This window comes from Hemiscyllium ocellatum, chromosome 28, assembly GCF_020745735.1.
Source record: "Hemiscyllium ocellatum isolate sHemOce1 chromosome 28, sHemOce1.pat.X.cur, whole genome shotgun sequence".
NCBI classification, from domain to species: Eukaryota; Metazoa; Chordata; class Chondrichthyes; order Orectolobiformes; family Hemiscylliidae; genus Hemiscyllium; species Hemiscyllium ocellatum.
Window position 1 is genome coordinate 39,051,927 of NC_083428.1, and position 26,281 is coordinate 39,078,207.

The following is a 26,281-nucleotide window of genomic DNA, read 5'->3' on the forward strand; positions in this document are numbered from 1 at the left end:
ATGCCCATTAGTCTGGTTTAAAATGTAACAAGTTGATCCTGACGTGGAGAAACGCCATATTTCTCACCATGGCCCACAAAGCTCAGGCTCCTACTAGACTCTGCTGAGTAACCAGGGACCAATCAGCTAAACTGTAAAGGTGGTAAAATTATTGTCAGGAACTTTGAGGGACAGGATAAAGCCTCATTTAGAAATGCACAGAATAATCAAATAAAGCATGAAACTGCTGAGGGAAGGTTGCACCTGACTACACTGTCCACCTCCTAATTCCCTATGTCAACCAAAGTGTGCCTCCAAATCCATGGGCTTATTTTATACTTGGTATTTCGTATAAATAACATTCAAATGCATTTCCAAGATCAGCTTATATTTGTGTAAATTCTCAATCACCCTGTCCCCAGTTAAAGATTCTGGTAACCTGCCCACGACTGATGTTAAACTAACAGATCTTTAATTGCCTAGTTTATCTCCCTCACCCTTAAATAATGGAGTAACATTGCCAGCTCTCCAATTCAAGGGGACAATTTCTGAATTGAAGATGATTGCGATTAACGCATCAACAACTTCTTCAGCTACTTCTGTTAACTCATTGGTGTGGGAACAGTCAATGGCATCCTTATTCACATTAGTTTCTCCATCAACTGATTTTAAACATATTAAATATTTTGTTGCTTCCCTTGGTCTACCTTCCCACTACCTCTGACAGTTTATGCATATTCTTGATTGTCAAGGTCAATGAATTCAATATGCCTTTCACGTTCTGATTTCCAATTGCAGTATCATTCCCATTTGTCTTTAAAGTTGCCCATTCTTTCCTTCTCAATTCATTTGTCAAACACAGCTCTAGCGTTGTATTCAACAGCTCTCATTAGGTTTTAGTTATATTCCTTTTGTGGCTCTTACTACCTCATTTGTGCTCCTTCACTGTTCTTCTTATCCTGCTGCAAGATTTTGTTTTGGTATAAACCCTTTGTTAGTTTTATACTAGGGCTGTTACTTCATTGTTTACCAATGTACCCTTCAGAGTACATCCAATTCTATGGTCAGCCAACTAAATGTTTTAAAATGTTTCCTGGTGCTCATCCACAATCTTATCAGTTAGTAGTTCTACTCCATCTTTGTGGACAATTTCTGCCTTATCTCTCCAGTAAATTTACACTAAAACCTTGTTTCATGACTCAAAATCTTTTTCCATTGTTTTGTGACAATCATTATTTAAACAAAGAAAAGGCAGTATCCACATATGGGAAGCAACTGGTTACTAACTGGTCAATACTGCTATTGCAGCAAGGAAAATATAACCTAAATCTTACCTGATAGTTGTATCTGACCTGGGAACCAACAAACTTCGCACTGTACACCAGACTGTCAGTCCATCGCACCTGGATGACCTCACCCTCAGCGGGTGAACCATGTTGTACACAGTCCCTGCTCTGTACACAGAGTAAGCAGACATTACAGATAATACAATCACAGAATTGCTGAGAGATTCAGTTTAGAAAAAAATGATATTGACAGCTCAAACCATCTTTGAGTCAAGTACAAACCTTGCTACAAACAGTAATATACAGCTGGTTACAATTACTAAGACTGAGTGCAATTTGCAACGTGCGAACTTTGAGTCGGCTAGTTAAAATGTAAGACAGTCCAATGACCTATGTTGCCAGAGTACAAATTGCTTCTCATGTATACTTCCAGCAATCAGCCTGTAGGGTGCATACATTCTCATTAATTGCTGGAGAAACTACAAGAGTCCTAAAACAAACTTGGCAGGAAACTAATTTAAGACAATGGACAGCACGGTGGCTCAGTGATTAGCACTGCTGCCTCACAGCATCAGGGCTTGATTCCAGCCTTGGGTGACTGTCTGTGAGGTGTCTGGACAATCGCCCCATATGCGTGTGTCAGTTTCCTCCGAGTGTTCCAGTTTCCTCCCACAGTCCAAAGATGTTCAGGTTAGCTGGATTGGACATGCTAAATTGCTGATAGTGTCCAGGGATCTGCAGGCTGGGTGGATTTGCTATGGGAAATGAAGGGTTACAAGGCTAGGGTACGGGGGCGGATCTGGGAGGGATGCTCATTGAAGGGTCAGTGCTGACTCAATGGGCCGAATGACCTGAGTCCGCACTGAAAAGTTTCTATGATTCTATGAATGTGATGAAATCCACTATTTCAGAAGTGCATTTTCACTGATTGAAACATGAATTATAAAACTGAAAGGGAAATTGAGCTTCTCTGGTTTTAGTAAAACTAAAATGGAAACAGTGGCTTCAGGGATCTGGAGAAACTGACACTGGCTGAAAGCAATTTTAAAAGAAACAGCTGTTTCAGCTTGGATCCAACAGGATGAAGACAATGGAGGCTGGTTCCAGGAGCTGGGAGAAGGAAACACCTATTTGCTGTAACTTTGAGGAGATTCCAGTGTGCTGACATTAATTTCCAAATCTTCTCTGCCACAGGGAGAGTTGCCGGACAACTGGAACACAGCTTATGTGGGTACAATTATTAAGAACGGTGGTAGGGTTAAACCAGGAACTATAGACCAGCGAGTCGAAAATTAGTGGTAGGGAATTTTTTTATTACAAAAAAAAAATCAAGGAGCTAACAGTCTCACACTTGGACAGTCAAGGCTTAATTAAAGATAATCAGCATTGCTTTGTGGGAAATAAGGTTCAAGTCGATTGACAATTGATGACTAGCATAGACTTGAAGGGCTGAAGGGTCCCTTTTGTGCTGTAATCTTCGGATTCTATTCCTGTTTATATGAAAACAATATTACTGGATCTATGTCACCAGTAGCATTGTGGGTAGAGGGCAGGAGACTCTGCAGGTTTGTGGCATTGTGGTGAAGACTTTCTTATGGAATTCGGATTGGTGGGGTGCCACTGTCAGCTGGGGACCAGCCTAAACCCTCAAAACAAAAATGGAACAACAACTCTACCAGAGAAAGTTTAGGGCTTTCAAAAACATTTGGGCTCAAACTTGTGCTGAGTAAATTCAGAAGTTTGATTTTTCTTGAATTTGCTCTTTAATCTTTATTCAAATTGGCTTTGATGTTTATGTTGCCATTGTCTACAGGAATAGGGCCAGAAGACTGGAATATAGCAAATGTCTCCTTGTTCAAGAAGGGAAGTAGGGACAACCCTGATAATTATAGGCCAGTGAGCCTTACTTTGGTTGTGGGAAAAGGTTAGAAGACATACGATTTATAATAATCGAGAAAGGAATAAGTTGATTAAAGATAATCAACATGGTTTCATGAAGGGTAGGTTGCGCCTCACAAACCTAAAAGTTCTTTGAGAAGGTGACCAAACAGGTGGATGAGGGTAAAGTGGTTGATGTGGTGCATAATAATTTTGATAAAGCATTTTATAAGGTTCCCCATGGAAGGCTACTGCACAGAATGCGGAGGCATGGGATTGAGAGTAATTTAGTGGTTTGGAACAGAAATTGGCTAGCTGAAAGAGTGTGGTGTTTGATAGGAAATGTTCATCCTGGAGTACAGTTACTGGTGGTGTATCCCAAGGATCTGTTTTGGGTTCACTGCTGTTTGTCAGTTTTAATAAATGACCTGGATGAGGGCACGGAAGGATGATTTAGTAAATTTGTGAATGACACTAAGGTTGGTGGAGGTGTGGACAGTGCTGAAAGATGTTGCAGGTTACAGTGGGACATTGATAAGCTGCAGGGCTGGGCTGAGAGGTGACAAGTGGAATTTAATATGGAAAAGTGAGAGGTGATTCACTTTGGAAGGAGAAATAGGAATAAAGAGTACAGAGCTAATAGTAAGACTCTTGGTAGTGTAGATGAGCCGAGAGATCTCGGTGTTCATGTACATAGATTCCTTAAAGTTGCCACCCAGGTTGATAGGGCTATTAAGAAGGCACAAGGTGTACTAGCTTTTATTGGTAGAGAGATTGAGTTTTGGAGCCACAAAGTCATATTGCAGCTGTACAAAACTTGGATGCAGCTGCACTTGGAGTACTGCGTACAGTTCTGGTCACTGCATTATAGCAAGAATGTGGAAGCTTGGAGAGGGCTCAGAGAAGATCTACTAGGATGTTGCCTGGTATGGAGGGAAGGTCTTATGAGTAAAGGCAGAGAAACTTGAGGCTGTTTTCAGTAGAGAGGAGGAGGTTGAGAAATGACTTAATTGAGACATAAGATAATCAGAGGGTTAGATAGGGTAAATAGTGACAGCCTTTTTCCTCGAATAATGATGGCTAGCACAAGGAGACATACTTTAAATTGAGGGGGAATAGATATAGGACAAATGTCAGAGGTGGCTACTTTACTCAGAGTAGTAGGGGTGTGGAACATCATGCCTGCAACAGTAGTAGACTCACAATGTTAAGGGCATTTATATAGTCATTAGATAAACGCATGGATGAAAATGGGATAGTATAGGATAGAATGGCTTCAGATTGGTTCCACAGGTTGGTGCAACATCGAGGGCTGAAGGGCCTCTACTGAGCTGTAATGTTCTATGTTCTAATGTACAACATAGTTTACATTGATAATTTTCCTATTAAATTATGTTAATTTATGATGACTTTGATTGGTTGATAGAATAACGTGAAATCCTATTCACTAACGTTCTAAGTGGGGACCTTTATTCAATTTAGTATTCTGGCTTATTGGTCTCCATGGAAATCATACAAAAATGAAGTGAGGGGTGCAGCTACATAGGAACACTAGAAAAGGTGTTTTTGTTCTCCTGACAGAAGAGGACACAGATTTAAGGTAATTAGCAAAGAAAAACTAGAGACGAGACTGGAGAACAGTATTGTTGCAGTTGACATGGTAGGATAGAGTCATAGAGATGTAGAGCATGGAAACAGACCCTTCGGTCCAACCCGTCCATGCTGACCAGATATCCCAACCCAATCTCGTCCCACCTGCCAGCAGCCGGCCCATATCCCTCCAAACTCTTCCTATTCATATACCCATTCAAATGCCTCTTAAATGTTGCAAATGTACCAGCCTCTCCCACTTCCTCTGGCAACTCATTCCATATACGTACCCCCCTCTGCATGAAAAAGTTGCCCCTTAGGTCTCTTTCATATCTTTCCCCTCTCACCCTAAACCTATGTCCTCTAGTTCTGGACTCCCTGACCCCAGAGAAAAGACTTTGTCTATTTATCCTATCCATGCCCCTCATAGTTTTGTAAACCTCTATAAGGTCACCCCTCAGCCTCCGACACTCCAGGGAAAACAGCTCCAACCTGTTCAGCCTCTCCCTGTAGCTCAGATTCTCCAACCCTGGCAACATCCTTGTAAATCTTTTCTGAACCCTTTCAAGTTTTACGACATCTTTCCGATAGGAAGGAGACCAGAATTGCAAGCAATATTCCAACAGTGGCCTAATCAATGTCCTGTACAGCCGCAACATGACCTCCCAACTCTTGTACTTCATACTCTGACCAATAACGGAAAGCATAACAAATTCCTTCTTCAATATCCTATCTACCTGCGACTCCACTTTTAAGGAGCTATGAACCTGCACTCCAAGGTCTCTTTGTTCACCAACACTCCCTAGGACCTTACTATTAAGTGTATAAGTCCTGCTCAGATTTGCTTTCTCAAAATGCAGCACCTCACATTTATCTGAATTAAACTCCATTAAACTCAACCCATTGACCCATCTGGTCCAAATCCTGTTGTAACCTGAGGTAACCTTCTTTGCTGTCCACTACACCTCCAATTTTGGTGTCATCTGCAAACTTACTAACTGTACCTCTTATGTTCGCATCCAAATCATTTATGTAAATGACGAAAAGTAGACAAAAATGACAAAAAGGATCTGTAATGTATTGCCCAAAAGCAAATTGGATAAATACTTGAAGAAACATTTTTGGGCAATGGGGAAAGAGCAGAGAAGTGGGATTAAATGAGCAGCTGTTTCAAAGAGCTACTACAGTCAAGGCTGCCTGTACATTGTATGCTTTTCGACATGGTCATGGTACTTTACTGTGATTGCATGGATTTGCAACTAACTACTCTCAGAGAGCATGCAATCCTGCATTCTAACTCCAAATGTTGGGAGCTTTTCGTCAACAACTTCACGGGTAGCTTATTTGACTGAAGAAACGGATTCCTGTCTGGTCTCCATAATGATCAGACTTAGAAATTATTTTACTGACCATTTTAAGCTTGGAAAATGCCCAGAAAATGATTTCAGTTTTATCCTACAACAATGGGGTCTAAGCAAGCATGTTGTTGACTATATATGACAGGTGTGGCGAATTTGAAGAAATGAATTGATAGTACCACAAGGAACACCTGACACAACGTGGAAGCATCTTGACTTATGTTCTTTTCAATTGTATTTTTAAACAGGTCGTTCTGCTATAACACATTAATGCACATTTGTTGTAATTCGACTGACGAATTGGGGACACTGTTTCACGAACTTGTAAAGTGTGTATTGGCTGTAACACGATAACATCACCAAAATCTTAAGCGCTGTTTCTGAAATGTGATTCTTCTATAATGTGGAATTTCACAAGAACACAAGCATCGAATTATAGACAAACTATCTGTACTGACCTGCACCAATATGTTTGATCACTATCCTGGGGCAATTTATCGGGTAGGGAATCACAGGAGCAAACAGGAATCATTTTACCCTCTTTAGCCCTATCATAATGCACCTGATGGCACCATTAACAACAGAAACAAATGTGTTCCCTGTCATTATAATGCCTAGGATTATGTTGATTTCCAATATATTACCTGAAAGTAACCATTTATTACTCATTAAGAAATTTGACAATGATCTATACTTTCATACGACTATCCCATTTTTTTTACTTCAATGTACCATATTACTAAGTACTTTTATTAGTATCAATTGAGATCTAGGAGATCTATGACCTTTCCTACAAAAATATTCTTAGTCAGAGGATTCTTGTAAAGGTGTGGTTGAGACTTTTAATTAACCAGAATTAAAACAAATCAGTATAAAAGATATAAGACTGACAACTTACAACAACATTTTCTGGGTACACATTGTCACTGTAAGATCCATCTTCAAAATTGATTTCATAAAAGGTCTGTGCAGAAGTCCCAATCACTTTGCATTTGTAGTAAAGTCCATTTCGATTTTTTGCGATGACCATCTGACCGATTGAGATGAGCCAATGATCTTGGTTTTGCTAAGGGTTGTGGTGAGGAGTTAAAAGAGAAACAATTCAGTAAATATGAAAAGTTATAAAATATTTAATCTTTTTAAAAAATGTAACTGATAGTAAACATAATACATGAATTACAGGTGAAAGACACCAAATCTAATAGAAGTTTTCCAGCTCACTTTATAATGAGCTGCTCTCTTTTAAGTTGTCAATTCCAACAGGGTGTTCTTAATTTTTCTTTGTATGATCATCCTGGACAGTGTTCAGAGGCCCTATCCTCATCTATTGGTCTTTAATCCAGAAGAGTTCAAGCTTTTCGTCCAAATGGAGTTTAAAGATACAAACCAAAAGGGGTTTTGGGTCACATCTGAAGTCTAAATCTATATGGCCACTTACATTTTCTTAATTACAGTCAGGTGATGAGATCATTTCCTTTCCAAAACTTCAGTCTTGGAAATGGTCTCGTAGTTAAGACACAGCATTCTGGTTGACTTGGACGGGTTGGACCGAAGGGTCTGTTTCCATGCTGTACATCTCTATGACTCTAAGTGAATAAGCAGCTATCATCATCTAAGGTTTTGGCACACTACAAACCCAAGTGAGATGTGGTGCTGACACACGATGCCTCTTCTATGGTATCGAGGTATCGTTGGCACACCAGTGGCCAAGCGGGGAGGAATGCCTCATAGTGCATGCTTCCCGAACTTTGGCTGATGCCAAACAAAATACTCTCACATCGAGAAGAATAGGTTGGCGGTCATCTTTGGTGTAAGGAAGTTCCACCAATACCTTTACAGATGTAAATTTGTAATAGTATTGGACTACAAACCATTGCTGGGCTACTCAAAGAGGAAGGCCTCAGGTTGAATTCAGCAGTGGGCTCTTACGTTGAGTGCTTACAGTTACAAGTTGGAATAAAGTCCCGGAAGCCAAGTATTACCAATGGTGCTGCCACTAGTACAGTCTATTCTGGTTTTAAACTTTCTGCACACCCTTCTGGTCACCACTGACAACATCAGGCGGTGCACCAGATCATGGTTGTACTCCACCAGAGTCATCCAGAGGTTTTGAAAATGAAGATATTTGTGAGAAGTTATGTCTGGTGACCATGATTGGATGCTGACATATCCATGTTGCGTGGGCAGTGCCCAGACTGCCAACAAGGACAAAAATTACAGCCAGAAGGACCTCCCACATTCATGGAAATGTCCTGGATTTGGTTGCATGTTGAATATACCAAACCTTTCATTGGCTGTATGTTTTTAATCATTATGGATGCCCTTTCATAGTGTTTAGATGTACATAGAGATAATTTGTCAAACACGGACAATGACTGCAAAGTTGCAAGTACACGGAAACAAGTATTGCCAAGGTTGAATGTCATTCAGCAGTAAGGACAGCTCCATACCATCCACTGTCCAATTGTCTGCCAGCTCCTGTTTGATTTTAGGATGGCTCCTCATGCAAGTACAGGTGTAGTTCCAGCAGAGTTGCTGATGAGCAAAATACTCCACACCAGGTTAAACCGAATGTGTGTATGCGAGAGAACGAGTGAGGAGAGACGCAGAACCGGCACGAGGAACACCAATGCCGGACACAAGACTCCTCTAAACAAGAGAGGTCATTTACTTCAGGGGATGATGTTTGGTACAGGAATCACAGGAGTGGCCCTTAATAGGTAAGGGGCATGGGCGATGTGAGGTCAGATCTGTAAAATACCAAGCTTGGGTAGGAAAGGCAGTTTTGAACAGGCATGGGAACCACATGAAAGCTGCAACTTCGCAAATAGGGCAGGAGCAAAAGAAACCCAGGTTCATAGTTCCTTGAAAGTTGAGTCGCAGGTGGACAGGGTGGTGAAGGCGGCGTTTGGTATGCTTGCCTTTATTGGCTGTGCATTGAATATAGGAGTTGGTAGGTCATGTTGTGGCTGTATACAACATTGGTTAGGCCTCTTTTGGAATACTGCTTGCCATTCTGGCCTCCCACCCATAGGAAGAATGTGGCAAAACTTGAAAGGGTTCAGAAAAAGATTTACAAGAATGTTGCCAGGGTTGTAGGGTTTGAGCAATAGGGAGAGGCTGAATAGACTAGGGCTATTTTCCCTGGAACGTCGGAGGCTGAGGGGTGACATTACATAGGTTCATAAAATCATGAGGGGCATGGATATGGTGATTAGGCAAAGTCTTTTCCCCAGGGTAGGGGAGTCCAAAACAAGAGGGCATAGGTTTAGCATCAGAGGGGAATGATTTAAAAGGGACTTTAAGGGACAACATTTTCATGCAGAAGGTGGTGTGCACATGGAACGAGCTGACAGAGGAAGTGGTGGAAGCTGGTACAATAACATTTAAAAAGTACCTGGTTGAATAGGAAAAGTTTAGAGGGATATGGGCTAAATGCTAGCAAATGGGGCTAGATTTATGTAGGATATCTGGCCAGCATGGACGAGTTGGATCAAAGGGTTCTTTTCTGTGCTGTATATCACTTTTGACCTTGTTCAAACGGAACAAACTAATGAGAGTTAAGTGCAAACAGAGCTGATTAACTGCTGCTAGAGAGCCATTTGTCAGGCTTAAAGCAACCACAAGTGAGTCACAGACTGTACAGTGACAACTCGACAGTATTCCATCACTAATTTCTATGATAATATTTCCAAACAGTCCACATGAAGAGGTGTTTGTGGTCCACGTGTTGCACTCCTTCATATTCAGAGACTGTTTACATTCACGCATGCATTCAAATAAACGGCGATTCACATAATTAGGAAGCAATTCTCTTTGGTCACATGATTAATAGGATGATTCAAGGGTTGTTTATTCAAAGATTCACAGGTTATTGAAGGAGAAGCATATGAGATCACCAGACTGTCTCTGGGACACCTTCTGGGATAGATGGATCTGTACAAACTGGACAGGTTACATCTGAACTGGAATGGGTCCAATATTGTTTCTGGAAGGTTTGGTCTTGCACTGGAGAGGTTTAAAACAGATTTGGCAAGGGGATGGCGCACAGAGTAGATGTAAAGTTGGGGGCAAGGTCTAATCATATATGTAGAAGGAACGCTAGGACAGTTCAGAAGGCAGAGATGATGTGGTCAAGATAATGCACATGGAAGGTCCAGGAATCTAAATTGCTTTTATTTTAATGCAAGGAGCTTGACTGGAAAGGCAGGTGAGCTTAGAGCATTGATCAGCAATTAGGAATATGCCATTATTGTAATCATTCAGACATAGCTGAGGAAGGAGAGGATTGGCACCTCAAAATTGCAGGGTATAGAAGTTTCAGGCATGATGGGGGGAGAACAAGAAAGGGAGGCGCGAAAAAAAATTGAGGGAGGACATCCACAAGGGTCTTCAAATGAGGCCATGTCGGTTTGGCTTAGAAGTTTTTAAAAAAGGGGCAATTACCTTACTGGGATTATACTACAGGCCTTCCAACAGTCAGAGGGGGAAACAGGGGCAGATATGAATTGCAAATCATAGAAAGGTGTGAGGGAAACCGAGTTTATAGTTGTCACGGACTCAATTTTGCTAACATTAACTGGGGTCACGTTAGTAATGACAGGATTAGATGGGGTGGAATTTTTAAAGTGCATCCAGAAGAGCTTTTTGTGCCAGTATGTAAATAGTCCTACTAGAGAAGTTTAGTGCTACAACTAATCCTAGGGAATGAAGCCTGTCAAATGGCTGAACTTTCAGTGGGTGAGCATTTTGGGGATAGTAACCAAAACTCTTCAGTTTCAAAGCTATTATGAAAAGGGATAAGGCTAGTGCATAAGTTACGTGTTTAAACTGGGAGAAGGCCTATTTCAGTATCATTAGAGAGATCTGGCAAATACACACTGGAAGCAACTACTTGCAGGTAAGTCTACATTTGGAAAATGGGAGTCTTTTAAAATAGTTAAGTGAGAATTCAGGGCAGCGTGTTCCTTTAAGAGTGAAGGGTAAAGGCAGGGAACCCTGAATTTCAAGAGTTATAGGGTTAAGAATAAGAAGGTAACATATGTCAGATGCAGTGCAGTAAAAATGGAGGAGGCCCTTCAAAAGGATAGCATGTGTAGAAGGCTACATATAAAGGAAATTAGGAGGGGAAAAATGAACTGCAAAATATCTTTGGCAGATAGAATCAAGGAAAACCCCAACATTTTTTATAGGTATATTAAGAGTAAGGAGATTACAATAGAAGAAGTGGGGCCTATTAGAGACCAAAGGTCAACCAGTCCATAGAGCCAGTGGATACGGTTGAAGTCTTAAATGAACAGTTCTCACCTATCTACAGAGGAGAAAGACATTTAGCAGGGAGTATTAGTTGTGATGATGAAGTTAAGGAGAAAGTATTAAATGTTTTAACAGGCATACAAGTGCAAAACTCCCCAGGGCCTGATTAGGTATAGCCCAGGTTGCTGTGGGAGGCAAGGAAGGAGATGCTGAGATTCTGACAGATATATTTTGCTGGCCACAGGCCAAGTGGCAAATGACTGAAAGATAGCTAATGACATATGTGGTAGAAAAATTATCGGAAAAAATTCTGAAGGTTAAGATTCATCGATATTTGGAAAGGCAGAGTTAATCAGGGATAGTCCGAATATATTTGTTACAGGGAGATCCTGTCTTAAGGTTTTTCGAAAAAGTAACTAAAAGTATTGAGGGTAGTGCAGTTGATGTGGTTTACATGGACTTCAAGAAGGCCTTTAATTGAGCACATGGAGGGCTAGTCCAAAAGGGAAGGATCTGCAGGATCCAAGGCAATTTGGTAAAGTGGATCCAAAATTGGCTTGCAAACAGGCAGCAAAAGGTGATGGAGGAGAGCTGTTTTTGGAATTGGAAGCCTGTGACCAGCAGAGTACTGTAGGGATCAGTGCTGGAATTCTTGCTGCTTGTTATCATAGAATCTCGACAGTGTGGAAACAGACTATTTGGCCCAACAAGTCCACACCGATCTCCAAAGAGTATCACACCCAGATTCATTCCCCTCCCCTATTGCTTAACATTTCCCCTGACTAATGCACCTAACATACATATCCCTGAACACTATGGCTAATTTACCTAACCTGCACATCTGGAAACCCACGCAGACATGAGGAGAATGTGCAAACTCCATACAGAGAGTCACCCGAGGCTGGAATCGAAGCTAGGTCCCTGGCGCTGTGCAGCAGCAGTGCTAACCACTGAACCATCATGCATTATGTACATTAACAACTTGGATGTGAATACAGACAGTTTAATGAGAAAGTTTGCAGATGACATGAAAATTGGGCTGCTGTTGACAGTGAAGAGGATGGTCTCAGTCTACGGTGTGATATTGATCAGGTGGGAAATTGGGTCTAGAGCACTAACAAATGGAATTTAATTCCAATAAGGGCAAGGTGTGCATTTTGAAAGGTCTAACAAAATTGAGAGGTACAGACATAGAGCATGGCACGAGTCTAAGGCCAGAGGAAATAAATTTAAGATGAGGAGCAAGTGGTTTACAGGTAATCTGGGAAAAATTTCTTTCACCCACAGAATGGCAAATGTGTGCAACATGCTGCCTGAGAAAGCAGTGGAGGTAGATGCTCCCACAACATTTCAGAAGCATCGTGATAAATATTTAAAATGCTGGGGTTTAGTCGGCTATGGAGCTAGTGAATGTATATGGGACCAGTGCAGTTTTGTGTCTGTTGGTCAATATAGATATGGAGGGCTGTAGGACCCATCTCTACGCTGTATGACTATGAATACTTATTCATTTATGATACAGTCTTGCATCCCACTGTGCCTGTATAGTCTCAGATTGAAATTTCTTGAAATGCTGGGAATATTTTTCAGGAAATGCGACATGAGGGTAAACACCACTCTGTCTTGACTATACAACTAATATCATACCTCCAAGACATGCACCACTCGTTTTCAAATTGCATAAAAGCAATTCTCTCCCAGGTGACCACCCATGCTTTTCTTTATGATAAAAAATTACTTCACCCTTCCTTCCAATAAAGTCTATGTACACCATAATTTTTCCTGCAGTGTAATTCCCTTTATCAATGTGAAGAATGTATACTATAGTGACATTTCCCTTACTCTTCTTCTCTTACATTTATCATGATTTGTGAATTATGTGCTAACTTGTATCAATATATCACAGTTATTGCAATGTCCCGAGTGCAAATTGTGTCAGATGTTATCTTTCTTGGATTGAATTCCTCATGGAGAACAGAGAAGCACAATAAGTCCAGGACCACTCATCATACAGATCCAGATTTTGTAAAACTCTCATGTCACCAATTATAGAGGAAATAGTGGCCTAGAGGTAATGTCACTTGACTAATAATCAGGAATCTCAGGCTAATGCCCCTGCAATACCAGCTCAGCAGCTGAGTTAATAAATCTTGAACTGAAATCTTGTCTCAGTAATGACAACCATCATGGACGATTGGAAAAATCTGTCTGAATAGTTATTTCCTTTAGGGAACAAATTTACCACTCGCATGGCCTATATCTAACTCCAAACCCATAACAATGTGGTTCACCCCATAATGCCCACTGAAATGGTTGAACAAGCCACTCGGTGCAATTAGAGATTGTCAATAAATACTGGTCTAGCCATCAACAGCCATATCCTATGAAAAAATACATTTCAAAATCTTGCTTTTCAAGAAGTCATCTAAAAATGGTGAAAACTCAGGATGTCAGTTACTTGGACAGCAAGATAGGTGGCATATGAAAGGTTGTTGGAAGATGAAAGCAAAAATGGCTCTTCTGCATGTAACTAGGATAAAGTGAGGCCTGCAGATGCTGGGGATCAGAGTCGGGAGTGTGTTGATAGAACAGTACAGCAGGTCAGGCAGCGTCCGAGGAGCAGGAGAATCGACATTTCAGGCAACAGCCCTTCATCAGGCTTATGCCCGAAACGTTGATTCTCCTGCTCCTCGGATGCTGCCTGACATGTGTATTATTAGCAACACACTCTCGACTCTTCTGCATTAACCTTTCAAGGGTACTTTAGGGCAGTTGATGTGGTGTACATGAACTTCAGTAAAGCCTTTGATAAGGTTCCACATGGTAGGCTGTTGGAGAAGATGCAGAGGCATGGGATTGAAGGTGATTTAGCAGTTTGGATTAGAAACTGACTTTATTTAAGAAGGCAACGAGTGTTTTTTGATGGAAAATATTCAGCCTGGAGTCCAGTTACTAGTGGTGTGCCACAAGGATCTGTTTTGTGAGCAATGCTGTTTGTCATTTTTATAAACGACTTGGACGCAGGCATAGGTAGGTGGATTAGTAAGCTTGCAGATGATGCTAAAGTCGGTGGCGTGAAAGAATGTTGCAGGGAGACTTGGATAAACTGCAGAATTGGGGTGAAAGATGGCAAATGGAGATCAGTTTGGAAGAATAACAGGAAGGCAGAATACTGGGTCAATGGAAAGATTCATGGTGGTGTGGATATCCAGCGGGATCTTGGTGTCCATGTACATAGATCCCTGAAAGTTGCCACCCAGGTTGATAGCACTGTTAAGAAGGCATACGGACTGTTAGGTTTTACTGGTCGAGGGATTGAGTTTAGGAGCTGTGATAACATGCTGCAACTATACAAAATGCTAGTGCGGCCTCACTTGGTCTGGAGCGAAGGTCTTATGAGGAAAGGCTGAGGGACTTGGGTCTGTTCTCATTGGAGAGAAGGCGGCTAAGACGGGATTTAATAGACGCATACAAGATGATCAGAGGATTAGATAGGGTGGACAGTGATGATGTCGTCTGCTTGCAGAAAGGGGCATAGGTACAAACTGAGGAGAGATAGATTTAAGACAGATGTCAGAGGCAAGTTCTTTACACAGAGAATGGTAAGGGCGTGGAGTGCCCTGCCTGCTAATGTATTTAACTCAGCCACATTAGGAGCATTTAAACTGTTCTTGGATAAGCAGATAGATGATGGGTTAGCATAGGGTGATAGGCTTAGATTACTTCACAGGTTGGCGCAACATTGAGGGCCAATTCTGCACTGTATTGTTCTATGTTCTACGTAACCTTCCTTTGTGTAATAAACTTCCTTTTAACTTTCCCTTTCACATCTTGTGATCATTTTAACTTGGATATGCTGTGTAGAAACGGAAAACGATTTAACACCATTTACTTCACTGTTGCGCTTTGTAATCTTTCAGACCTTTAGCAGCTTAACCTTTTCAGCTTCAACCAGACATCTTAAGTCTGTCATCACAAACACATTTAAGAATCCACATTGTGTCTTTAACATCATATTATATCCTTCCTGCAATTGGCTACCCAAGACTGTGCACACATTCCAATAACAGCTTCCCAAGCTTGGAATTAGTTCAAAATAACTTTTGTTTAAAATACACATAGGCATAGAATATATAAAAACAAAGAATGCTTTGCTTTTCATGTGGATATCTGTATGCGCATTGTCATCTTTTGTGTATGTATTTGCATGCCCAATACTTCCTCCCTCCAATTCAAATCTTACCACTTAAAGTCTAGGTCTTCTCCTCATTGTTGTTTCTATATTAAATAATTTTGAAAATTATATATAGTGCCTTAATAATTCTTCCCTTAAGATCCTCTCAGAAAAAAAATCATTAGGCCCAGACTTCTTTCGTAAGTTGATTTTGAGCAATTTCTTTAATACTTTGATCTGAAAACTTGTCTGCTACTGTTTTTAAAATGCTTGTAAAGGATTTCTAAGAGTTTATAACTCACAAAGAGATCATTGTAAATTTTAGACAAGAACAAATACATGATTCATGTGAATTGGCTACCCTTAATCTGGAAGCAGTAACTGGCTAAGAGACAGGAGCTGTGTGGTGAAACACAAAGAGCTGCAAGACACAAGCTGGAAGGTGAAGGCGCAAAAGTGCAGGTAAAGAAAAGTCAGAGACAGAAGAGGAACACAGTGTGTGTGGAGAAGTCAACAAAAGTCTCCACGAAAAGAAAGGTTCTGTTTCAACAGTAAAACGAAAAAGCAGTATTCAGACACTCTTGGGGATGTTGTGCACCAACAATCAAAAAAGGACTGAATCTAAAAAAAATGCAAAGAGTTCAGTTATGCAAAAGCCTTTGTATCAGAGTACCAGATCAAGAAACTGGCTGTTGTTAATTGGTCAGTTGAAAAGGAATTCTGGTAAGTTATGCCATCAGGGCTGACATGTCCAGAATGAGAGGGTTCATAGATACTTTCCAATCAATCTGTTCAGAAATGCTATTATGCAACACTGAAGCAGGTAGGACTTGAACCCAGGTCTCCTGGTTAAGAGGCAGAAACACGACCACTGTGCCATATGAGCTTTGATTAAATACAGCTGCCAGGGAATACAATGCATGGAATAACTAAATACATGGGCAAAATTCTAAAAGGAAGCAGAATTCTCTCAGAGTGTATATTGTGCGGGAGTGATTTATTGAATCGACTATTTAGACTGTTTTTTTTAAAATCTGAAGTGCCATTCCCCTCAAGCCATATTTAATTTGTATTAGTTCTGATTCATGTTAAAGTAAAGCTACAGAAAGTGAAATCTAGTTGGTAATTTCTGTGTTTGGGGTTAGTTGGTGAATTTGGCTATTCTGGACCATGGCTTCCTCATGGGAATCATAAAGTATCATTTCTCTTCGGACAGTATTCTCTGCTAACAGTCTGATCTCTCTCTCTAGTTGTTTTGCAACCTGAATAACCACCTTAGAAATAAGAAATAAGTTATTTTCCATAACCTTCTGCTATCCTTCATTCTCTACTCCAAACCTTAAACCCAAAGCTATCTAATTCCATTTTTGTTAGCTTTTGTATACATATTCTATATATCTATCCTGTTTGATCTGCTTTATTATTTGCACCATAACCAATAAGTGTGATTTTTCAGTTTCAATTTTGATCTAATTGCTCAATTCAATGAAATACAAACCTTCAACAAACTCTTCTTTTCTGCCCAGCATGTAGTTGATAGTGGTATCCTGTTTAATTCTTTCCCACTGTTGTTCTACCTGGTAAGCATAGTGCGATTAAAGGCAGTCAGCATGGCTTAGTGAGGGACAGGTCATACCTCACAAATCTTATTGATTTCTTTGAGGAGGTATCAAGACAGGTCGACGATGGTCAAACAGTGGATGTGGTGTACATGAACTTCAGCAAGGCATTTGATAAGTTCCCCACGGAAGGCCCATTCATAAAGTCAAGTAGTATGGGATATAGGGAGATTTAGCGATCTGGATTCAGAATTGGCTGGCTAACAGAAGGCAGGGTGTGGTTGTAGATGGAAAGCATTATGCCTGGAGGTCAGTGTTGAGTGGGGTCCTGCAGGGCTCTGTTCTTGGGCCTCTGCTCTTTGTATTTTTTTAATAAATGACTTGGATGAGGTGGTTGAGGGGTGGATTAGTAAATTTACAGATGACACAAAGGATAGAGGTGTCGTCGATAGTATAGAGGGCTACTGCAGGTTGCAACGTGACATAGACAGGATGCAGAGCTGGGCTGAGAAATGGCAGATGGAGTTCAACCTGGATAAATGCGAAGTGATGCATTTTGGAAGATCGAACTCGAATGCTGAATACAGGATTCTTGGCAGTGTGGAGGAACAGAGGGATCTTGGTGTTCAAGTACATAGATCCCTCAAAGTTGCCACCAAGTGGATCAGGTTGTTAAGAAAGCATATGGTGTTTTGCCTTTCATTAACGGGGGATCGAGTTTAAGAACTGCGAGGTTTTGCTGCAGCTCTACAAGTCCCTGGTGAGACCACACTTGGAATATTGTGTCCAGTTCTGGTTGCCCTACTATAGGGAAGATACAGAGGCTTTGGAGAGGGTGCAAAGAAGGTTTACCAGGCAGCTACCTGGACTAGAGGGCTTGCCTTATGAAGAAAAGTTGAATAAGCTCGGACTTTTCTCTCTGGAAAGGAGGAGGAAGAGAGGAGACCTGATCGAGGTATACAAAATAATGAGTGAAATAGATAGAGTCAATAGCCAGAGACTTTTCCCCAGGGCAGGACTGACTAGTAGAGCAGTCATAGTTTGAAGATATTAGAAGGAAGGTATAAAGGAGACATCAGAAGTAGGTTCTTTATGCAGAGAGTTGTGAATGCATGGAATGCGTTGTCAGCTGTGGTGGTGGAAGCAGAGTCATTGGGGACATTTAAGCGACTGCCGGCCATGCACATGGATAACAGTGAGTTGAGGGGTGCGTAGGTTAACTTACTATATTTTACATTAGTATTAAACCTCGGCACAACATCGTGAGCCAAAGGGCCTGCTCTGTGCTGTACTTTTCTATGTTCTGTGTTCTAAAGTTTTCCTTCTGTTTAACGCAGACTATGCTCCTTTCAATTTCAGTATGATTTCCTTTTATCCAGTCATACTTTCTTGCTCTCTTTCTTATTCTTTTTCTCTCCCTATATTTGAACTAAATTGAATTATGCTGTGGTCACTGCATCCCAAATGCTTCCCTGCATGTTCCACCTCATTATCCAAAACCATGGCTCCCAACATTGTCTTAATTTCTGAACAAGCAACCAAAAAAAATCAAATCCTGAATATAACTGGAAATATTAACTTCCTCTTAACACGGTTTCCCTACCTTGCTATTAAAATCTTCCACAATTAAATCTGTCCCTCTAATTTGACTAAAAGTCCCATCTTCAATTTTCACTCCACAGCTTAATTTGTTAAATATTCTCTATTACGTGACTGAGCCAGTGCTATTCCTCATCTCAACTCAGTTCTTCCTGAAATTATATTTTGATTAATGATTCCAATTCCCCAAAATAAACACAGAATGCTTCAAATACGAGCAGAACAGTTGCATTGGCAGTGAGAGACACAGAAATAACGGGCTGAACTTCAGTGACAAGTCTTGATTTCGACACCAGACTGAATTCCAAGTTGGGAACACTCTTGTGGTGCAGTAGTAGTGTCCATATGTCTGGACCAAGGAGGTCTGGCTTCAAGTCCCACCTGCTCCAGAGATGTGTAATCTCTGAACAGGTAGATGAGAAGATGTCTTTGCACTGTCGTTGAAGGAGGGCTGACCTGACAGAAGTTTATACAAATCATGAGGGGCATGGATAGGGTGACTGGCCAAGACCTTTCCCCCAGGATGGGGGAGTCCAAAACTAGGGAGCACATTTAAAAGGTGAGAGGTGAAAGACTTAAAAGGGACCTAAAGGGCAATTTTTTTCACACAGAGTGGTATGTGTGGAAAACACGCTGCCACAGGAAGTGGCAGAGGCTAGTACAATTGCAACATTTGAAAGGCATCTGGATGGGTATATGAATAGGAAGGGTTTAGAACAATATTGGCCAAAAGCTGCAAATGGGACTAGATTAATTTAGGATATCTGGTTGGCACGAAAGAGTTGGACCCAAGGGTCTGTGTCCATGCCACACATCCCTACGACTCTCCACACGTTTGGTGCATATTTCCAAGGATTGCAAATGCAGTATTAGTCAAATCAGATCCCTTCCTAACATGTGTTTTTATTTCCTATGGACTAAAGCAGTTCAAGACAGTATCTCATCTCTACCTTCTCAAGAGCAACTAGGGAAGGACAATAAATAGTGGCTCAGCCAGTGATGTCCATATCCAATGAACAAATTCAAAAGCAAGCACAAAAAACAGCAAAAGCTGAGACTAAAATGTACTGTGTAGTTGCCAGTAGTCCAAAGTCAATCACTGGACTCAAAATGTCAAGTTGGCTCTATGTACAGTTTACATCCAAAAGATCCCTTTTCTAAAATTTAAGCACAATATGCTTCATATGGCATGCTGAATACTTCTGCACTTGAAAGGAAATTTTAAAATTTTCATATTCTGATAGCACAACATGAGCTAGAACAAACCTATAATTTTCATCCTGAATTATCAGTCATCCCTCATTTTAAATTCCACAACCTTTCATTTTGTCTGTTCACCTGGGTAGTGTTTGATATGCTAATCTATTCATGCATCATATTCAGTAAAACCCACTGTTTTCCTCAAAATAGATTCACTACACACGAGGGATAGGAACACATGCTCCCCATATTTGTAGTAGGCTGACAAGTGAATTAAGATACAATGAACAAATATTTGATCGATCAATCCTTATAAAAAGAATTAATTATTTAGGCTTTGCCCACTTCATGTTGTGGTTTCAGAGTGACTTTTAAAGGAAAAAAACATGATCAGTATGAGAATCGGATGTGATTAGCCCGATTTAAGACAGTAGTGACCAATGGATTAAATACTAGACAAGAGTAATACTTTCTACGGATTAATGCTCAATGAAACTGTCAGAAAATCAAATATCAATAATCTGGTTATTAGAACTTAAGACTTCAATAAGAGTTACAGGTTCTGCACATTAATTTCTAAGGCAGTTGGTTCTTTCACACTCAGTTGACAGAACTAATGAGCGGACAAACATGCATTGGCACAAGTGAATTTAGGCTTGTGTATACAAGTACAGTTCAACAACCCATTTGATATTGCTTAAGTATTATGAGCTCTCTCTTTGATATGATGCATACAATACATGCAAAGGAGCTTTGGCTAATTTGCTACATTTGCTTTCTTTTGTAGGATAAAGAGATTTTATTTTTACCCCTCACTTGCAGTTAGTCCCACTGTCCCATCTTCATCACCTCAAGAGTGAGGCCAAACTACCGGAATTGGATCAATAAACTGAATAGATCAGATGTTTGAACATCAAAACCTTGAACATGTTCTCACATGTCTTTCAGAAGGAAAAGAAAAGAACTAGTATATATTGAGTCTCAATCTCAGGAGATATAAGTTAGTAAGTGGCGCAGAAAGGTTGATGTGAAAATAAATTTAAACTTAACTTTGTCACCTTATCCAAGGCAGTTGTTTAAAATACTTAAAGGTAAGTTTAGGAAAGTCATGAAGATTTTCATTCAGAGCTAACATTACAAACAAGTCCCTTGCAAGAACCCCTACCTGTTGAATAGCAGGTTTTGAACTACAATAGTTAGAATGGCAGGCTTTGAAATACCTGCAATTTGGTCCAAGGCTCAAAACAATTTCTTTTTCAAGTGTTCCTCCTAAGACTTTTCAAGGGTTACTTTATGATTTTTAGGGGCTTCTTTGTCAGTCTTACTACTACCTTCATTATGTGACATACACACTCAGTGACAATATTATGTATTTGTACTGATCTATAGGCATTTTGGACTCGCACAGTAGCAGAATTAGAATTCTTCAATATTCATCATCATATCACTGTGCAATTAAACTTAAAGCCTCAACAAAGAGGGAAAGCATGAATTTTCTAGACACTACAGTATTCAAATTGGCACAATAAGCAGAAGTTCGCAACAACTTTCTCTCTTAAAACTAAAACTGACAGTTCTCGACTGAAAACGCCAGACTAAAAATGTTTAACAGACTTGTGAAGTCACAGTTAAGGCATTACATGTGTGTCTCTATCACAGCCACTGTATAACATCTAAGAAACTTTATGGTTTGAGAAGTTAGTAAGTTTGTGGATGCCACCAAAATTGTTCATATAGTTGACAGTGAAGGAGATTATCTAAGATTACAAAGTAATATTGATCAATTGGACCAATGGGCTGAGGAGTGGCACATAGAGTTTAATTTGGATAAAAATGTAAGATATTGCATTTTGGTAAAACAAATAAGGCCAGAACTTATACAGTTCATGGTAGGGCCCCGGATAGTATTATCAAACAGAGGGACTTTGGGGTTCAGATACACAGTTCTTTGAAAATTGCACCACAGGTAGACAGGGTGATTAAGGCAGCATTTAACACGCTTGCCTCTATTGGTTAGACCAATGAGTATCGGAGTTGGACCATCATTGTATCGGACATTGGTGAGGCCACTTTTTGAGTAACGTGCACAGTTCTTGTAGCCTGCTACAGGAAGGATAATATTAAATTGGAAAGGGTTCAGAAAAGATTTACCAGGATGTTGCTGGGGCTGGAGGGTTTGAGGTATAAGGAGAAGCTGGGACATTTTTCACTGGAGCGTAGGAGGTTGAGGGGTGACCTACAAAGTCGTGAGGGGCAGAGATAAGGTGAAGAGCTAAGGTCTTTTCCCGAGGGTGTTCAAAATATGAGAGCATGTTTTTAAAGTGAGAGGATAGAGATTTAAAAGGGACGTGAGGGGCAACGTTTTCACAAAGAGGATGGTAGATGCAGGTATAGTTACAACATTTAAACAACATTTGTTAAGGTATATGAATAGGAAAGGTTTATAGGGATATGGGCCAAACACAGGCAAGTGGGACTAGTAGCGAGTTTTGAGAAGATATGTAGTTCAGGTTGAGGTTCTGGATGTGGGTTTGCTCACTGAGCTGGAAGGTTCACTTCCAGACGTTTCATCTCTCCAACAGGTAACATCTTCAGTGGGTCTCAGGCGAAGCAATGCTGATAATTCCTGCTTTCTATTTATATGTTTGGGGTTTTTTGGGTTTGTGACATCATTTTCTGTGGTGAAGTCACTTCCTGTTCTTTTTCTCAGGGGATGGTAGATGGGGTCTAGTTTGGGAAACAGTTGGCATGGATGATTTGGACCTAACGGTCTGTTTCTGTGCCGTATGACTCTAAATGCCTGGCCAATCATCTGTTCTGTTATTTGACGAAATGTTTTTACAGCTGAATTTATGACTGACAGAGAAAACAGACTAGGGTTACTAGTTAAGCTGTGGATGCAGTTGAGAAGAGTCAGCAGGTCACATCTGGAGAACAGTTTCCTTGTAGCAGAAAAACAAGCTTTCAGTTCAGTCACCTTAGCTGAAGAGTTTCAGTTTGTGAAAGCCCTGAGTTGGAAGAGCTTGTACAGTGGTTTTCAAGTTGTCAGAGCTGATAAGATGTTTAGACTAGCAGAACTGAAAGGAGGACCAGGTCAGCAGAACTGGAAAGTCATAAAACTGTTTCAGCAGTGAAAAAACAACTGGAAAGTGTCAGTTAAGAAATAAATTTTAAAAAGTTGAGATAGAACAGGCACTTGAATAGGATTGAGTATCTGTACAGGAATATTACTGGAAAGCAGGCTGAAACTTTGTTTTGCTATTTATATGTGGGACAATACAGAAATGTGCAGGTTAAGTGGATTTGGCCACGCTAAATTGCCCCATGTTGTCCAGGGATGTGCAGGCCAGGTGAGTTAGTCATGGGAAATGCAGCATTATAGGGATAGAATTGGTGGACGAGGGGGGGTTATCTAGGTGGGATGCTCTTTGGAGGGTTAGTGTGGGATTGATGGGCCAAATGGCCTGCTTCACCACTGTAGGGATTTTTTGATTCTATGAAACTTTTGAATTGTTACATTATATCGATATTTGTTTTGGTGTAATAAGCTTAGCTTATTTTGTTAAAGAACAATTGGAGTCTCATTGTAAATATGTTCAATGACTGAGCATCACAGTAATCAACTGCAAAAAATAAACTTAAGGCCTATCGAGCCTCATTTCATCCTGGATCATATTTGTCCAGTATTAATACCATTGGGGATTATATCACAGCATGTAATGTTTCTTTTAAGAAATTAAAAATTAACTGTACAAAATGGAATAAATGCAATTAAATCAGCATGGAGTGTATTATATGTAAATAATTTCAGCCATGTTGTTTTAGGAGGTTAAAATGTAGAATATTAAAAGATTGAAATAAATTAGCTAAACAGCTGGTTGTCTGCCATCCTTCCAAAATGTGCAGTCCAGAGAGATGATTTTATTTTGTGATTTGGAGATAAATGACTTTCAATGCATTCAAGTAAACACTGTAAAACTTGTTATTTCTTCTGATCAAAGAGAAAATTTTATATTAGAGATGCTCGGTTCTACCTCCTTCCCAAGATCCACAAGCCTGACCACCCTGGCCAAACCATTGTCTCAGTCTGCTCCTACCCCACTGAACTCATTTCTACCTACCTCGACACTGTCCTATCGCCCCAGGAACTCTCCACATACATTCGAGACACCACCCACGCCCTCCACCCTTCTCCAAGACTTCCGTTTCCCCGGCCCCCAACACCTCATCTTCACCATGGATATCCAATCTCTCTATACCTCCATCCGTCATGACCAGGGCCTCCAAGCCCTTAATTTCTTCCTCTCCTGATGTCCCCAACAGTACCCTTCCACCGACACACTCATTCATTTGGCCGAACTGGTCCTCACCCTTAACAATTTCTCCTTAGAATCCTCCCACTTCCTCCAGACCAAAGGGTAGCCATGGGCACCCGTATGGATCCCAGCAATGCCTGTCTCTTTGTTGGCTACGTAGAACAGAAACGATGCCCTGATGAAGGGCTTATGCCCGAAACGTCGAATTTCCTGTTCCTTGGATGCTGCCTGACCTGCTGCGCTTTTCCAGCAACACATTTTCAGCTCTGATCTCCAGCATCTGCAGACCTCACTTTCTTCCCGGCTACGTAGAACAGTCGATCTTCCGTAATTACATCAGCACCACTCCCCACCTCTTCCTCCGCTACATTGATGACTGCATTGGCGCCACCTCGTGCTCCCACAAGGAAGTTGAGCAATTCATCAACTTCACCAACACATTTCACCTTGACCTTGAATTTACCCAGACCATCTCTGACACCTCCCTCCCCTTCCTGGACCTCTCAATCTCCATAAATGACAACCGACTTGACACCGACATTTTCTACAAACCCACCGACTCCCACAGCTATCTGGATTACACCTCTTCCCACCCTACCTCCCGCAAAAATGCCATCCCGTATTTCCAATTCCTCTGCCGTATCTGCTCCCAGGAGGACCAGTTCCACCACAGAACACACCAGATGCCCTCCAATGCATCTCGTCCACATCCCGCACCTCCGCCCTCAGACCCCACACCCCTCCAACCGTAACAAGGACAGACCACCCCTGGTGCTCACCTTCCACCCTACCAACCTTTGCATAAACCAAATCATCCACCGACACTTCCGCCACCTCCAAACTGACCCCACCACCAGGGATATACTTCCCTCCCCGCCTTCTGCAAAGACCGTTTCCTCTGTGACTACCTGGTCAGGTCCACACCTCCCTACAACCCACCCTCCCATCCTGGCACCTTCCCCTGCCACTGCAGGAATTGCAAAACCTGCGCCCACACCACCTCCCTCACCTCCATCCAAGGCACTAAAGGAGCCTTCCACATCCATCAAAGTTTTACCTGCACATCCACCAATATCATTTATTGTATCTGTTGCTCCCGATGCAGTCTACATTGGGAAGACTGGGCACCTCCTAGCAGAGCGCTTTAGGGAACATCTCCGGGACACCCGCACCAATCAACCACACTGCCCTGTGGCCCAACATTTCAACTCCCCCTCCCACTCAACTGAGGACATGGAGGTCCTGGGCCTCCTTCACCGCTGCTCCCTCACCAGACGCCTGGAGGAAGGAGGCTTCATCTTCCGCCTCGGAACACTTCAACCCCAGGGCATCAATGTGGACTTCAACAGTTTCCTCATTTCCCCTTCCCCCATCTCACCCCAGTTCCAAACTTCCAGCTCAGCACTGTCTCCATGACTTGTCCTACCTGCCTATCTTTTCCACCTATCCACTCCACCCTCCTCCCTGACCTGTCACCTTCATCCCCTCCCCCACTAACCTATTGTACTCTATGCTACTTTCTCCCCACCCCCACCCTCCTCTCACTTATCTCTCCACCCTTCAGGCTCTCTGCCAATATTCCTGATGAAGGGCTTTTGCCCAAAACGTTGATTTTACTGCTCCTCGGATGCTGCCTGACCTGCTGTGTTTCGCCAGCAGCACTCTAATCTAGAATAATTAATCTTGTGGTCAGCCCAAAAGCTGGTAATGTAATCATGCAGATGGATGGAGCTTTGGAAGGCTCTCTAGTTGCAATTTATCTGGATATTTGCTAGGACAATTTTTAGTTGCAGTTTGAAACTTGTGTGCAGTGAGTGAAGTCAGCCAAAATAAGTGAGAGTTTAGAAAGAATTACAGGCAGAGCAGAACACCATCAATGACCAAGTGGACAGTGGAAGAGGCTTAATCTTAATTTGAATTTTATGAACAACAGGAACTGAAAAATTTCAGTCTAAAGTCAGTGGGCGAATCTACAGTCAGCCTCACAGTGTCTCAGCGCAAAAAAAAGTAACGAAGCAGCTTGGAGGTATTGGAACAGCAACCAGAACAAGGGATAAAGGCCTCCATTGTCAAGAGAAGGTAAGTG

General features: G+C 41.3%; 1 protein-coding gene across 1 annotated transcript in view; it reads right to left on the reverse strand.

Moving 5' to 3' along the window:
* Positions 1-26,281, reverse strand: part of kdm4b (lysine (K)-specific demethylase 4B) — a 509,300-nt gene that overhangs the window by 15,106 nt on the left and 467,913 nt on the right. Inside the window, exons 20-21 of the mRNA XM_060846205.1 lie at positions 6,990-7,157; positions 1,314-1,433 (exon numbers count right to left, since the gene is read on the reverse strand). Coding sequence (XP_060702188.1) covers positions 1,314-1,433; positions 6,990-7,157 — 288 coding nt within the window. The remainder of the gene's footprint in view (positions 1-1,313; positions 1,434-6,989; positions 7,158-26,281) is intronic.